Source organism: Pelmatolapia mariae, linkage group LG9, assembly GCF_036321145.2.
Source record: "Pelmatolapia mariae isolate MD_Pm_ZW linkage group LG9, Pm_UMD_F_2, whole genome shotgun sequence".
Taxonomy (NCBI): domain Eukaryota; kingdom Metazoa; phylum Chordata; class Actinopteri; order Cichliformes; family Cichlidae; genus Pelmatolapia; species Pelmatolapia mariae.
This window is the reverse complement of record NC_086235.1, coordinates 2800996-2817748: the sequence shown is the minus strand read 5'-3', so window position 1 is coordinate 2817748 and position 16753 is coordinate 2800996. Positions and strand designations below refer to the sequence as shown.

The 16753-nt window shown below is 44.6% G+C and overlaps 1 protein-coding gene across 2 annotated transcripts in view; it reads right to left on the bottom strand.

The window, feature by feature from the left end:
* Nucleotides 1–6138: 6138 nt before the first annotated feature.
* Nucleotides 6139–16753, bottom strand: part of dipk1c (divergent protein kinase domain 1C) — a 42327-nt gene continuing 31712 nt past the window's right edge. For both annotated transcript variants that reach the window (XM_063484286.1, XM_063484285.1), the window contains exons 7-10: nt 14827–15136; nt 10399–10563; nt 7745–7819; nt 6139–7238 (exon numbers count right to left, since the gene is read on the bottom strand). In XM_063484286.1, the coding sequence (XP_063340356.1) occupies nt 7008–7238; nt 7745–7819; nt 10399–10563; nt 14827–15136 (781 nt within the window). In that variant the 3' untranslated portion in view covers nt 6139–7007. The remainder of the gene's footprint in view (nt 7239–7744; nt 7820–10398; nt 10564–14826; nt 15137–16753) is intronic.

The following is a 16753-nucleotide window of genomic DNA, read 5'->3' as shown; positions in this document are numbered from 1 at the left end:
TAGCATCAGGCCTCGCCGTGGCGTCACCAATCACCCTGCACTGACTTCAGAAACATCTGGAGGCATCGTGGACATCAAGGGAAGAAGGACAGATGAGAAATGATGTGCAAAGGTGGCTGAAATAAAACAGACTGTAGTGCTCTGACTGCAGGCGTGCTCAGTTAAACCCTCACCATTTTAAATTCTGGCTTCTTCCCCAAAAACCTCCAAACTGATGTTTGAACATGAAATCGCCCAAACTGCACCTCAGATATCTGACAGGAAGCACTTAAAGCGCTGAGCAGCGGTCTACATGTTACAGTGTAGCAGGAAGCAGCCTCTGGATGTGCGAGGACATCAAGTCTAAGCTGTTCTGCTTCTGTCAAAGCTCTGGCTAAATCTGATCTTTGTCTGTCGCAGTATCCGAGTAAAGCAGGACACAGTGGCTCACAGAGTCTGTTTGCTTTGGGAGATCTGGTGTCTGTAGCCGTTTTCATCCTGGCTTTACTTTCTGCACTGATGGTTGAATCATCCTTTACTGCATCGTGGATGGATCTGTGGATGAATGTGAAATCAGAGCAGCAGCAGCTGGTTTGAGTCAGTTAGTGATGGAGAACGTGATGCATGCTTGTGTTTCATGGTGCATAGACTCTGAATTACACATCGTGAGGTCACTGCATGTTAATGTATGCTAACGTAAAGGTGTAACTCTGAGGCTCTCCTGCTCTGAACCTGAGTGTTGGTGTTTCTGTGCAGGTAGACAGATCCTACAGATTTCTATCCTTCATACTTTAGTCTTTATTTTGCATTCTCACCATGCTTCTCCCCACTCTCTGAACCGTCACCTTAAAATAGAAACGACAGCAGGCTACATCAGATATGAACAGCCGGCTCAACTTTCTAATGAAGTCCAGAATCCATAAGAACACTTTAACAGATGGATTACATCTGTGAACCTACATGAGGTTTTACCCAGATCATCATTTTTCAGCCTGCAGGCTCTTCATCAGTGGCTTTGCAGCTCACACACTTTAAACAAGGAAAATATGGGGCCAGTGAGGGGTGGGAAATTTCTCCAGAGAGAGGCCCTTTGGGTGTATCCATCCATCCACAGTCTCAGCCACGGAGGTGGCTTTAGCTCATCCCGTCTGCCATAAGCTGAAACTCAGGTTAGACCAAAGGCAGGTCATCAAACCGTCACAGGGCTAATACAGAGAGACAAACACCTCCTACATCCACGCCTACGACCAGTTTCATCAGTTCACCCACACAGCCACAGACATGACAGCGCCACACAGAAAGACCCCAGAACAGCAGGAAGTTCAAACCCAGCACCTGCTGAGTGTGAGCAGCACATCACTGTGCCTGATAAGAATCATGTCTTAGCTACGTGCTCACAGCAGTCTGCACTTCATCTTATCGCGTACGAACATCCTCCAGACAAAGTGACGCAGTCTGGATCGTGTCAGGTGTCAGAAAAGCTGAAACAGCCCGGCGCGTGTGGCGATCAGGTCTGAACTCATTAAACCATTTACTGAGATCACGAGAACTCACGCGTGTTCGTAAATACATCAGTATATCTGTGCCGGGGCCTCTGGTGTCAGGTCGTGTCGAAGGACCTGCAATAAGCACAGGTTACATTAAAACACTCAAACTCTGATCGCTCCCAGAAACTCCACCTGAGACCCCAAAACCAGCAGAGACAAACCACGAGGTCCAGAACCAGTTTCAGTCCTTACTGGAGTCTAAAGACTCTGAAACTCTGTTCTTTAAATGCTTCAATATTCTGAATAATTTGTGCCTTAAACAGGAAGCACACGTTGGACAGATTTAATACACTGATATCAAACAGGCTGCTCGACCAGTATGACCATCAGTGAGGCAGATCGTTACCACAGTATCCAGCACCACTGTTCTATAGTTTCAGATAAAGTTTCAGATAAAGAACAGCTCTGTGACGTTTTCTCTCTGCAAGACGATCTTCTTGTTTTCCTCTTTAAGCTTCTTTTCCTCAGTGAAAGAAGCTGAAACAGTTTTCCGTGACGCTCCGTGCAGATGAAGCCGGACACGGTGAGTAACTTTAATGTTTCACCGCTCGCTCGCCCTCCTCTTCATCACAGCTCAGAGGGTTTATGGCTCCCAGCTCGGACCTAACGCGCTGTGAAATGAACTCGTGTAGAACAGAAGCAACACGCACTGTTATCAGCTTTTATCTCGTCAGCTTTAATTGAACGCGAGCAGAGCGGCAGAACTCAGCCAGACTTCATGATTGGTTAATTAAAGGCACACAGTGATGCAGAGCACACAAAGTGGAAATGTGTGGGACGGCCATGGTGGGCCTAACAGACTGTACATAAAGGATGGACACCACCTCTGAGCTGAGACTCATCTTTGCTTTTTCAAAGCTTCAAACCAAAATGTGCGTTTGATTTGAAGACGTGGTAACGAGCAGATGTTAAACTGAAAAGTGGGCTCCACAGATGTTTGAGCTTTCATTACTTCAGCTCTCCTCCAGCTGCTCTTCTGTGATTGATGTCTCCGTGATCGTTTCCTCCTCTGCTGTCGGTCTGCTCACTCGAACTCTTCTCTCTCGTGTCACTAAACTGAAGTGATTTTGTTGTTATTAAAGCCCAGGCGTGGCTCCTCTCTGGGATAATGAAGACCAGTTTGGTGGCTGCTGGAAACATTAGATATGAGGAAAGTGGATGCAGATGACTTCACTGATTTCTGATCCAGGAAAACGTCCGGGCTCTTTCAGGCCAAACTGGCTCACATTTCTTCTTTTATTTCCACTGAAAGTGAACTCCCATCTGGGGCTGCAGCTACATACTGACCCGGTGATGGAAACAGATCACATCAAATATCATTGATTAGAAATCTAAAAAGGAGCCAAGAATCCTTTTAAAACAGGAAGTCAGAGCTCACTTCTCTGATTTTCAGCAGCAGCAGCTGTTCAGACGTTTGGAGAGGCTGAACAAAGCCTGAGGACTGAAACAGTAAAGCTCTCACAAACAGCCTGGACAAACACTCCCACTGGAGGCTTTGCTGCTCTTAGTTTGTCTCCATGTGGGGAAAACATCCAAAAATCCAACATCAAACACTAAAAATCCCACAAACATAAATCTGTTATGATCTCGTGCTGTTAAAGAACCTGAGAAATATTTCTTTGGCAAACAGCCGGAGTTGCAGCAGCACAGACCGAGCTGCTCTTACAGGTGCACGTCCAGACTGGAAAATAAACTGTATTAGAAACACTGTCAGTGTGTCTGCACCCTGCATGGACATCTTCATCTTTCTGCACTCCTTCCTGGCTGAAGAACTTTTGCTATTATCTATTATAGCTCAAAATGATGGAGTTTTCAAACCCAAGAAGCAATAAAACTATGAAAACAGCTCAATGCACACAAATCTGTATCTGTAATGTCTGAATATGAAGCTGCTGCCTCTCAGCAGTCGTTGGAGACGGACACTCTGTACATGCTCCAGAGAGCTTTTCTTCAAATTCTTTACTTCTCACTCGCTTTGCAACTTTGTACTTTTGTGTTACTCACAGCAACAACTCCACCTCATTGTTAGTCCATTTAAAAAACTCGCTGCTTTTTCTCAACATTTTGCTGCAACGTTTCAAAGAGGCGGAAAGTAAATAAACAGCAGACAGAAATGAGGCAGGTCCAATCTTCTTGCGTTTCACGCATGTGCAGTAGGGGAACGTAAGCGCTTTCGGCCGTTTCAATGTGGATGAACAACTGTTCGTAAACCACTGAAAATGAGTGTAGATGAAAACGCAGTTTTCAGATGTATCCAGATTAGTGTAGACGTAGCCTTAAAGGTGAATGATGTGCAGGATCTAACGCTGACACATCACAGCTACAAACACCTGAAGAGAGTTCGCTCACAGGCTTAGTTTAGTTCAGCCACTGATTTTCACACCTTTGGGCTCAAAGGAAGTTTTTTAACCTTTGAAAGGTTGAAGGCAGCTGGGTGACGCCCACACCCGTCATTATGACTGGCCTGAGGCAGAGCTGTTAACAGGAGGTAGCAGCAGAAAAAGGCTTTCAGGTGTGCAGCGTTTCTTCAGATCAGGTCCATCATGTGTCACCATCCAGTTTGTTTTGATTAACACAGCGGTCTTCTCGGGTGTCCGGACCTCCTGTGCTGCCTGTAAACAGCACTGCTTCATCAATTTTAATAAATGAAAAGTTGTGTTGTGTAGACGGGGTGAAATAAAACGCCTCCTCTGATCTGCTGTGAAATAAAACTGTGAACAAGACAAACCGGCGTGTTGCCAGAAGGAGAATATGAACTTAAAGCAGCAGCTTAAGCAGCTTTGCATGCCGGCAGCACAAACACAGCGTGTGGCCCAGTGTTTAGCAGCTCTGTGCTTCCACCACAGGGAGGCCTGTGGTGTTTGATATGACAGGAAGGAGATCAGCGTTTGAATCTGCAGCACACATCATGCTCTCCGCTCTGCTTTCCAGTAAAGTCTCTGGAGCGTTTTCAGTGTGAAGTTTGGAGCTTTTGGTTTTTTGTTTTGTTAAAGAAGTGAAAGAGTGGAAAGCTGCCAGGCTGAGCAGAGCTCTGGAAGCTCTCCAGCTGAGTCCTCTCCATAAAGCTGCTGTGGTGACACGTCCAGGAAGCAGACTGCAGTGGAATTAAAACACGCCAGGGACGCATCAGCAGCTCGCTCACATTTCTACACCTGTAACATGAGGCCTCAGGCGCCTGATGAGAGAAGCTGCTGGGATTCAGTTTGTTAGCCTGGAATCGTTTCTCTGGGGCTCCGATTTAAAAGAGTCAAACAAAGAAGGAGTTTCCTGCCAGAAGGACCGAATCCCAGCTCGGAGATCTGTGAGTGGACAGTCTGGGCGGTTAGTTTTACAAACTCTTACCATGAGGTCGTCAAGTTTGCAGATACGTGCATGACAGCTTTCCACAGTTAGTGCATGATTTATCTGGCATCAAGCCGGCACTGCTGGCTGACTTCTGGCATGATAAGATGTATCTCATCCAGATGTGGGCCAGGCCTGGCATAGATGGCACTGCCTATGTGATGGCATGTCATATCTGACTCGATTGTGGTTTGGTGTATGTGGCCCAGGCTCATAGAAAACAGTTATGGCCCGGATTCGTCATCAAGCTGGCACTTCTGACTGTCTGGTGTCATGGTAGGGTGTATGTCAACCAGATGTGGGCCAGGTCTGGCAATGATGGCACTATTTATGTTCCTATTTTAGTTAGAAGACCCAAATGCCATGTTGCAATACTATACTGCTATGGTAACCAACGTTTCAAATGCAGGTTTGCAGGTTTGTGAGTGTACACTTTATCCAAAACCTAGTGACGGTTTTTGCCAGTGGGTGGGTGTAGCTCAGGAGGTAGAGCAGGTCACCTACTGATCGGAAGGTTAGTGGTTCCATCCCTGGCTCCACCGGTCTGCATGTCAGGAGTATGAATGTAGTTAGGAAGCACTCAGTTTAGAGAAAGTGTGTGATTGGATGAATGTGGCATGTTGTATAGAGCACTTTGAGTAATCCGGGTGAGTAGAAAAGCACTATATAAGAATCAGTCCATTCACTGTCTGAACAGAGTTTCATCATGTTGCTTTTGCACTATTATATTCCAGGACATGTTGTTATTACATGGCTTGATTAAGGTACACATTAGGCTGACATCTGGGCCAGCACAGGGCCAGCAGTGTGTCTGCAACTGGCCTTGTGCTGGCCCATGTGTGGGCCACCTCTGGAAACCAGATCTGGGCCACCAAAGGGCCGTCATTCTTTGCGGTATGTGGGCCATGTGTAAGCACATTGTGTGGGCCAGATCCGGGTCATACCAATTTTGCTAGGTCACTATAGTAAAAGACCTTCCAAAAAGTCTGAGCCCAGGTTTGGTGGGAGAAATTCAAGGATTTTTACTGGATGTTGCATAGCAGTAATAAGCAGGTGTCTGTGTTTGTGACTGCTGAGGCTCATGTTGGTCTTGTTAAACAAAAAAACTTCCCGGAGGCCTTGCCAGGTCACACATGTCTTCTTCACTACGACATTTGACCAAACTATCAGTACATTTTCCAAAATCTGTTATTTTAATACAACATGGAACAATACATAATATTTTGTGAGACAGACGTTCTGTACAAATCAAACACACTTTGGATGGATGATATATGTTTTATTGGTATCTGTCTTTGAAACTGAAAACAGTCGACAACGGGACAAAAACATGTCAAATAAACCATTAAAAACCTTTGAAAGAGGCCGAGAGTCGTTCATTCAGCTGTGAATCAAACATCATTAGTCATACATGTTACATTGTATCTCAGCATTTATCATTCAAACACATTTATTTTCTACAGTTTCTCTTCAAATGAGAGAGCTTCTTTTGAAAAATCTCACTGAGACTAACCAGTTACGTAAAAGGATAATAAATCTGGATCCGCCCACACTGGATTCCTGGTTCTGTGACGACACGTGAGGCGTCGCTGAATGTTTCCACACTCGCTGTGACCCAATCAGACGTTCCCAAACGAGCACCTGGACGCTCGAGCTAAAGGCGATGGATGGAGGTCAAGTTGTTCCACAGCAAACCAGTTCTTAGATCAAAGTTCTCTTTGTTGAAGGTAAAGTTGGACCTTTCCTGAACTCCACCTTCAGTTCTGCTTAAATTTTACAAAGTGGGTAGGATGAAACGTCCTTCACTGGGAGCGTGGCAGCGAGAACACGGTGATTTTTGTGTGTGTGTCTAAAACTGTTCATCGTGATAGGAGTTTGATGCACACTGAGGCCAAAAGTTTCACTGTTGTGTCTCTTTGAGATGGATCCTGCTGAAGGAGTCACTTTAAGTTATACTCAAAGAACAGGAGTGGCTCAAACTGTGGTTCTGGACCCAAAAATGTGTCAGTAGGTGAGCCTTTTCCCATCAGTGAGTGGCCAGTCTTACCTGGGGTCTCTGCCCATGAGACCCGTTGATAGTTTTAAAACATTCTCTGGTTTTCTGAGATGCTCCGCCCACATCAACCTTCTCATTACAGCTCAAAAGTTCAGCGCAGTGTGGGCGTGGCCTTTCCCCTCCCATACCTCTCCGCTTTCATCTGAAGCCCCTCCCTCCTGGATGAGGCGCTTCAGGACACTGAAGAGGCGCTGATGGACATCCCTGCCTCCTCCTCCTCCTCCTCCTCCTCCACCACCACCTCCATCCTCCTCTGACTCCTCCACGCCCCCTTCAGTTGCTGAACACTCCTGCAGAGCTCGCTGCAGCTCCACCTGATGGAAGAAGACAATTTCAACACCAACATCACGTCTTAAAGTCTCTAATCCACAAAACTCAGGACTTTAACTGCTGTCCTACATTAGATAATTTGCAGTTCATCAGTGTTTGCAGGAAAGCTGGGATTAAAGTCAGCTCGGAGTCGGATTTGATCCCTGAAACCAAATTATTATCCCTCCATCACTGGAATTCCCGAATGATGCTGGTGCCAGTTTCCCTTTAACGTTGGAGCTTCCTGGCTGAGGTTGTATTAAAATGATCTCTGAATCTACAGAAAGACTACTGGCTGCTTTGATTGACAGGAGTCCACATGTAACTGTAATTAACCCAGACCTCTGCACTGTGGATGTGCTGGAGCATTTTTAATGGCTTGGTGTGGAGTACAGACCAGCTGAGAAGGTTCACAGACACAGGAGGACATGCTAGTGTGACAGAGCAGGATGCTGGCATGGGCTGAGATGGAGGCAGGATGAACCTCTGAAGATGTTTTCAGATACATTACCTGCAGAGGGAGCGCTGCTTTGGCCCCAAGCAGTGTGGGAGAAAACCACGGTCTAAAAATCTTCTCACAGATCACCTGAAGACGAAGACGAAAAAGTCACAAATCACACATCGGACTCTCGAATTAGATGAAAAAAAAAAAAACGCATTAAAGAGCCAAACTGGTGCCGGCCAGGACAGACATGTGGGGAAGAGGACGCAATCACAGAAGAGAAGAAGAAATCTGCAAAAAAGAAGAAAGTTTCCAAGTAAAGAAAGTGAAGAAGAAGAAGAAGAAGAAGAAGAGCGCATCAGGAGAGGTAATCACAGAGGAGGAGGAGCAGTGAGTCTGAGCAGCACCTGATTGGTTCATCAGTATGCAGACGACATCTCTCACACACACACACACACACACACACACACACACACACACACACACACACACACACACACACACAATGACTTCTTTCTCTCTGGAGATGATTGGCAGGTTGAGGGTCATTGCTGGGTGCGCCCAAGAGACACCTGTGGAGCCTGACTTCGGCCAATAGCAGAGCAGCATGTTGTCAGCATGTCATCATCACTCATCTTCATCTTCTCCTTTCTTCTTCGTCTCTTTGTTCTTCGCCTCCTTTCTTCAGTTTTGGTTCAGTTGTCAGTTCATCTGTTTTTTCTCCTCTTTTGTCTCTTTGTTCCTTTTTCTTCATCACCTGAACTCTTTCCCGCTTCCTTCCTCTCTGCTCTGACTTACTCTTATTTATGGTGGTAATTGATTTTGTTCTGTCTCTGGTTTCTGTTACTTTCCTTTAAATGTCAGCTTCCTGTCCTCTCTCCTGTGATCCGTCCACTCCGTTAGTTTCTAAGGTTCCCGCCTCAGACGCCGCCGTGTTTGCGCCTCCGGTCGTCACCTGTTAGAGAAACAGTTTCCGTCCGTCTCATATTTAAATGTCCTCTTTTGGTGGATGAATGCAGGTATCGCGTATCACGAGTCATGTGATACGGGGCGATGAGAGTCTGTCCTGGTGTTGTCACGGCGATGGTGATGGTGACAGAAACGTCGGCTCAGCTTCTTGTGTCCTTTGTCCTCTGAGTTTGACGGGCTGATGAGTCAAAACAACTTCAAGCTAACACAGGTCATCATAATACTACTACTGCTAATAATATAATATAATATAATATAATATAATTTAATATAATATAATATAATATAATATTAGAACTGGCTTTAATTTTGTGATTATAATTTAATTTAAAAACAATTTAAAGGTAAAAGTAATTTATTAAAAGTAATTGTAAATAATTTAGAGAAATTCTCGAGGTTATTTCACTTTTTCGTTTCTTGCTTTAATTCTTTAATATTATAAATAATAAAAATACTCTCCTAACATCTTCAGTTTAATAATAAAATAATTTTGAACAGCAATGAAACAACAATAACAACAATAATCATAATTCTGTAAATAAGTAAAGAAAAAGAGAAACCACAGCACAGTAACTGCTGGAATAACAAAGATGACAAATATTTTAATGTGAGTCTAAATCATGACTTCGTGCTGTAACTGATTTTGTGTTTTTGTTTCCAAGAAGATGACAAATATAACTTTTTTTTCCATATTTAGAGAATAAAAATGTGTCTAATGTGAAGCTGCAGACATGTGAGAGCAAAGGTCACGACCCCCACACCTCACCGCTCTTTAACTCTTTAAATCGTAAACAAAAAAAAAGCATCAAGTGAATAAATTCATAAATTAAATTCATAATTAAGTTCATAAATTAAAGTAATAAACTCTGCATGAATCTGACATATAAATGAATCGTGTCGACTCTTCAGGTTTAATTTGTAGATACAGAAATGAAATCGACAGAAATGAAAATTCTTCAGTATAAAACTTTTCACTTTTTACTTTAAAAGTTATTTTATTGATCAAATAATACGAAGTGCATTTAAAAAAGAGAGAAAATCGTTTCCTCAGCAGCAGTGAGCCTGCAGACAAAATCACCTGCACAGGTAAATAAACAGGTTGAAACTCTGCCTGTCAGCAGGATCAGGCCGCTCAGTAATTATCATTCCACACTTTTCCACACGTGTAATTAGAAGTTGTGGACGATCGACGGAGGAAGAGGAGAAACAGACCGACCCTGTAATTTGCTGCAGAGCGAGCCGACGGCTCAGCGCTCGCTCCGAGGAATCAAAAACATCCACACAGGTGGAAAAAAGACTCGGAGAGGAACAACGACTCTTTTAATTTTAGACGCTTTTGTTTCTCTGAGTTCTGCTTAATTATACAAAATGATTTTTATTCATTATAAAACTTTCGCCTTTTAGTCAGTTTATTTTCTCTGCAGACTGAAAGTTTCATTATTCACTATTATTTTACAAAAAACACAAAACTCGTCTAAAACCTGATCATTTTGTGCAGTAAATGGATAAACATAAATAAATACATACGTAATAATAATAATAATAATTTCATAGGAGTGAAAAATAAAAGAAGTGTTAAACTGAACGGACTTTGATGGTTTGGTCATGTGATCGCTGCATTTGAGAGAATAAAATCACACCAAATTAAAGTGTCACAATAAAACACATTTTCAGCAGATTTTTACAAAATAAAAGCCCAAAGCAGGAACACAAAAGCTGAAAGTGTCACAGTGAGGTCACAGGGCCTCGCTTACCTGCAGGTTGCTGTTGCTGCGGCGCGGGCTGCACCTGCGTTTGCTCAGGTTACACCTGGACGAGCAGTCGAAGAAGTTGCAGTCGTCGTCGCTGCTGCAGTTCTGTTCCAGGATGTCCCTCATCTTCGGCTCGAAGAACGCCATGTCCACGTCGATCGCCACCACCTGCAGGACACACCAGAGGACACCCGCCCTGTGTGAGCCCATCCTGCAGGATTATCCACACCTTATATTTTCAAAGGTGCAAAACATGACACACAGCCTGGATGTGCTCACGCCATCTCAGCACACTAAATAAATAAAACGTGTCCCGCATGACGAGCTCAGATCTGCCTGAAAAACCTCCGAATTCTGCCCTCGAGCTCAGAAACCTTCAGGTGCTGCGGCTCCATGAACACGGACTCTGAACACAAACACAGCGATGCCTGAAGTCCTTCAAATATTTGGATGTGTGAGCTGTAACGGCAGATTTGGAGCTCTGTAGAAACAAAAGACTGAAATCATGCTGTAACAGTCTGTGACTGATGCACAGAAAGTGTTTCAAAGCTCAGACTGAAGGAATGAAATCAACATCACAAAGTTTTTATAATAACAGAAAATAGGTTAAGTGGTGTCACAGCTGAGGAGCGTCACAGTGAAGTGGGTTCATTTAGATGTTTACACATCATGAAATAATTATAACATTTTAAACTAATCAGAATTTTAATTTGCAACAAAAGACAAGAGAATCCAATAAAAATGAGCCACTGACAATATTCACTCCACTAAATTCCATCCAGTTTTTAGGACATGAAATCAAAATAAAAGAAAGCTTCTGATAAATTTATAAACTACAAAAAGACTCTTTTTGTTTTTATTATTCACTATGAGACATTACAGAGATTCCTTTGTGTGGAGGAAAAGTGAAAGGAGTTTTAAAGGCCACATGTCCCCAGCAGTAAAATATTAAAACATGTTTTTCAGATTTTAAAATCAATCAGATGAGTGACAAAAATCTCACACAGTTTAAATGTGTGTGTGGGCCTCAGGTGACTCCACTGTTCGAAGCACGTTTACTGCAATGAGTGTTTTTGTGCACATTTATGACTTCATCGTCTCAAAGAAATCTCACATCTTTCTCTCCTGAGCTTGTGAGATTTTTCTTTCATATTTATGACTTCAAACTGAAGTTTGCAGGGTTTCCTTGGCGTAATAATCTGCTGGTCTGTAATTATTTAAATCAGCCCTGATGCAGGAGAGACACACTGACGGGGCGCTCGTTTGTTTTTGGCCCGACAGAGATGAAAATCTTCCACAGGCAGTTTCATTTTTTACAAACAGCTTTGATCATCTGGAACTATTTTCCGCGGTGGATTAACCGTCATGCCGTGCTGTAGTGAGAGCCGCGTGTGTGTTGATGTCCTGGATTATATTACCAGTTTGTAAGCAGCAGTTTGTCTCTGTGGCACAGAGCCTGTGTTTGGCAGTGCTCGGGAGGTCTACTGGAAATAATCCGCAGATAAAAATCTCTTTAACGAGATGAAATGATTCCACTCACACCTGGAGTAAACGAGCGCAGGCTGCACGGTGGTTTTACGGTGCTGGCATTATTAAGTGAGGGCAGTTAAACATGTTCCATGTCAGCACTTTGACAGGAAAAACATTCATCCTGCGAAACCGGGAGAACAATAATGAGCCTCTGCTTTACTTGACTTTTGTTGCTGCTACAAACGCCTCATTTTTTCCCTTTAACTGCTCATTTTCCAGCGATCAGGGGGCTGAACAATGAGAGATAAAATAGCTTAGGCTGAGCTGTGATTGTTGGGTGGAGTCCAGCGCCGACCTGAAGTGCTGCTGATTTAACGACAAACCATAAAAGCTTCAGATTACGCTGAGAAAACAAACCCTGCTCGGTTCCCTCCATCCAGACGCTCCGGCTCTGATTTATGACCGCAGGAAAAACACCGAAGTCCACTTCTCATTCTAAAGTAAGCAAGCTTATACTTTTAATTTTAACATTACAGATATTAATAAAGACGGATGAGAAGTTTGATCACGGGGTGATTAATGGGGACTTGGAGATGAGGACGTCTGGCTCCAGCTCATGGAAAACTTCATTTTTAGTCTTTCGTGTGTATTTCAGAAAAACCCGCCTGGAGCTTTGGTCAGCGGGCCGAGGATCCATCAGAGGTGACAGCCGCTGGATTTGACTCCAGGCACGAGAACAAAGATGCTGAGGTTATTGCATCTTTCTCAGAGTTCGGGGATCTTGTTGGGTTTGAGGGTTGAATGAATGAACAATCATCAAAAATCATCAACAGTCCAAAAACTCCACCCTCCAAGGTCTCCGTGTCCTCGTTCATGTCTGGACTGCTTCCAGGCTGGTGCCCGTTCCTGGAAATCCCCTCTGATCGTTTCCCTCTGTGAGGCCTTCACTCAGGCACGACCTCCACCCTGGACTTTATTTCAATGGTGTCCGTCAAGTCGCAGGGCGGTAAATCTGGCCAATGACTGCAGTGCTTCCAAAGCAAAGGACCCAGCAGTCACATGACTGTGGCGTGCTTATCAAGACAGAAACAAACCTGACACCCGATTTAAATTTGACCTCGGCTGTCTCAACACCGCCTCCTGTTCCACTTGGATCGCTTCCTGAATTCCTCCCAGCGAGCTGTTGAGGTGATTTGCAGATGCAGACTGTGAGCGGTGAGGACGGGGTTTCAAAGAGCCCTAAAAACAGCAGCAGCCCTCGAAGTCGTCCAGAGGTGCAGAGGAAATCACTTCCACATCAGTTTGGCCCCTGAGGCTGTCCCATCCTCTTGGTATGACTGCATGTGCTCGTCAAGGCGTTAAAATGCTCTTCCATCTCCAAACATCTGCTTGGATTTTCCTGTTATCTGAGATGGCAGCAGGCTAAGCACAGAGGTCGTTTCAGCTGCAGTGTTTTTCTGACACACAACCTCGGGGTCTCCTTGTATCTGCACGTGCCCGGAAAACTAATTAGATCCTTAAACTATCTCAGCTAGCTCCTCTCTACGCAACGGAGCAGGAGATCTGATCTGAGCTCTCTGTGGGCATCATAGTTTGTGGTTTGGCATTTAGTTGGAGGATAGAAAAGGTATAATCTCTCAGGTCTCCGTTCCACCTCCACTGGCTCCCCCCAGGGCTGTGTGCTCTCCCCCCTGCTCTTCATCCTCTACACTGATGACTGCAGATCCACAGCCCAACTGTCACCTTGTTAAATATGCTGACGACACAGTTCTCCTGTAACTGCTGTCAGGCCCTCACAACACCATGGGCCCGCTCTGCAGGAGTTTGTAGAGTGGTGTGACAGCTCCAAACTTGAACTGAACGTGAGCAAAACCAAAGAGATGGTGGCAACCTTCTCCAGTAGGCAGAGGGATCTGGCTGCTTCAGTCACCACCACCATCCACGGGAAGCCAGTGGAGGTAGTTGAAGAGTACAAATACCTGGGAACCATCTTTGACAACCTCCTGAAATTTTCTGCAACACAGAGGAGATTCTCAGGAGGTGCCACCAACGGCTATACCTCCTTAGGAAACTCAACTCCTTTGGAGTCAGCACACCCATCATGATGACTTTTTACGATGCCTTCCTGGAAAGCATCATGACCTTCTCCATCACCTGCTGGTTCCACTCCCTCAGCCTTCATACAGGAACAGACTGCAGCACACTGCATCTGTGTGCTCTAAAATCATTGGCCTGCCTGTCAGAACTCTGGCACAGGGTTTCAGCCAACAGGCCCTCAGACAGGCAGCCAAAATCATCAACGACCCCTCTCACATTCTTCACCCGCATTTCAATGGCTCCCCTCTGGGCGACGCCTCCGCTGCATTTCCTGCAGGACTGAGAGGAGGAGCCACCTTTGTCCCCAAAGCCACTCTGCTTTTTAACTCCAGCCGATAAGAACATTTCCCACACCAGAAACATAAACTACTCTCTTTTTATACTGCTGACACTTTACTCACTTACAGTTATTTATTCACCTTTCAGTCACTTTTTTTCAAAACTGTGTCATTTGTGTATCTTAATTGCCCCTTGGGGGTAAATAAAGTCTTTCTGATTCTGATAATGTGCGTGACCGTCCTCACAAAGACAGAAGTACCCAGGTGTGACCTTCTTCTGTTATAATGACCTTCTCTCCCCAGCAGCAGCGTCACATCTTCTTCCTTTAGCTAAAAAAATATCTGTTCAAGAAAAACCTCACGTAATCCACCGTCCAGCATCTGATTTCCATCTTTGCTCTAATAGCTTTCTAAAAACACGTCCCTTTTATCTCTTTTCTCCCAGCTCCCTGCTCTGCTTTCATCCTTCTTACGTTCATTATATCCTCAGCCAGCATTAAGGCCATTCAGCCCTCCGCTGTGGTTTCTGAGTCACTGCGAGGACAAAGCAGAGTGAGCGTGTTCAAAGTCACACCTGAGGACTTACCGTGAGGTCCTTCCTGATGGCAAAGTTCTCCGGTTTGATGTCGCAGAGGTGTAGCTTGTGGGTGAAGTCGTTGTCAAAGTGCCACACCATGTCCAGGAAGCTCAGCGCGATGCGGTGCATCATCTCTCGGGCTGTCCACCTGGCTCGGTCTCTGCCTTCACCCTGATCCTGAACCTCAGAAACGGCCACGTCATCCAGGGAAAAGATGTTCTGGTCCCAGGCGTGCCCGGCTGAGAGGTACTCCACAGCGTAGAAGTGACCACAGGAGCCCAGCACCTTGGCCACGTGGGTGCTGAGGTCCTGCAGGACTCTGGAGACCAGAGGGAACAGAAAGCAGATACAATGAGGCCAAAGTGATGTCACAGGAAGTCATCATCAGGACAAACACAGAGACAATGAGCTGAAAACTGATAAAACAAGTGTCTTTACTCAGAAGAAGGTTTAAGCTCCAGAGAAGAGTCAGTACTGGAGCTGTTACACTGATCTGTGGACCAGACTCCAATCACAGGATGAGTTTGATCCTCTACCAGAGATATCATGAAGTCTTTCTTCATAACTAAACTCTGAGGTGTTCTGGCAGTATCGGGGTCATTCCTAAATCCCAGTTCTTTTGATTTATATATATTATGTTTGTTCCATCATTTATCTGTGAGCGCCACGCTACGTTCTCTGTGTTTGTGATGGATGGATGGACACATGGATGGACAGATGTTGGTTGGATGGATGAATTGATGTTGGATGGATGGATGGATTAATGGATGGATGGATAGATGGATGGACAGATGTTGGACGGATGGATGATGGATGGATGGATGGACAGATGTTGGTTGGATGGATGAATTGATGTTGGATGGATGGATGGATTAATGGATGGATGGATAGATGGATGGACAGATGTTGGACGGATGGATGATGGATGGATGGATGGACAGATGTTGGTTGGATGGATGAATTGATGTTGGATGGATGGATGGATTAATGGATGGATGGACACATGGATGGACAGATGTTGGTTGGATGGATGGATGTGTCACGTCGGTTGCACGTAGCTTACCAGCCGCCAAAGTTTGTATCGACATTCGTTCGAGTCATCATTAAATATGGAATGAAGACTGTGAAAGAGTGTCTCAGTAATAAAATAATAAGTGAATTTTAAAATAAAATAATAATAAAAAAATAAAAGTAATTACTGAATTAAAGGTGTGTCTTTAACTTCTAAACATATTCCAGTGTCTTTCTCACTGCCATCGCCACTTACGGTCTGATTTCTCTGCACTATCCCACCAACGCTGGACGCTGGAGTTTTTCTCTTCACTGCAGTGAGTTTCTCTTTGTCGCTCTTCTTTTTCTTGATTTTGGATCTTTTTTTATATCAGCTTTGACGTCCAAACCTTTTTATTTCCCCCTGAGTCACAGAGAGAGTCTTGGGGGAAACGATATTCAGAAGCTGTGTCGTTTCAGGGGAAACACTGAGGACAGCTGCACCTTTTAGTGCTTCCTCCTCAAACACTACTGTCTCTGCTTCTTCAGATTACACTTGTTTCTTTGTACAGAGAAATGTTGCTGTGCTGTGTGTAGATTGGATAAGCCTGCTGGGTCACACACACGTGATGGTCCAGTGTTCATGCTTCATGACCTGTTTTTGGTGCAGAGTGAGAACTTTGTGCATGAACGTAGCTCCACCAGTCTAAGTGGAAATGTGCAACCTCGCTCATCTGTGCTTTTGTACCTCTTCAAAGTCGAGGTCTGTGCACACAGAGGTTTGCACGTTTCCAGCAGTGGATCAGTCTTTGTGGACCGAGCAGTTTTGGTTCGTTACCTTCTGGTAACTTGAGTTCTTGAACTTGAAGGAATCATCACGGATGAAAATCTGGAGACCACACAGGTGTTTTTATCTGATCTCGTTTATGAGCCATTACTTTACTTC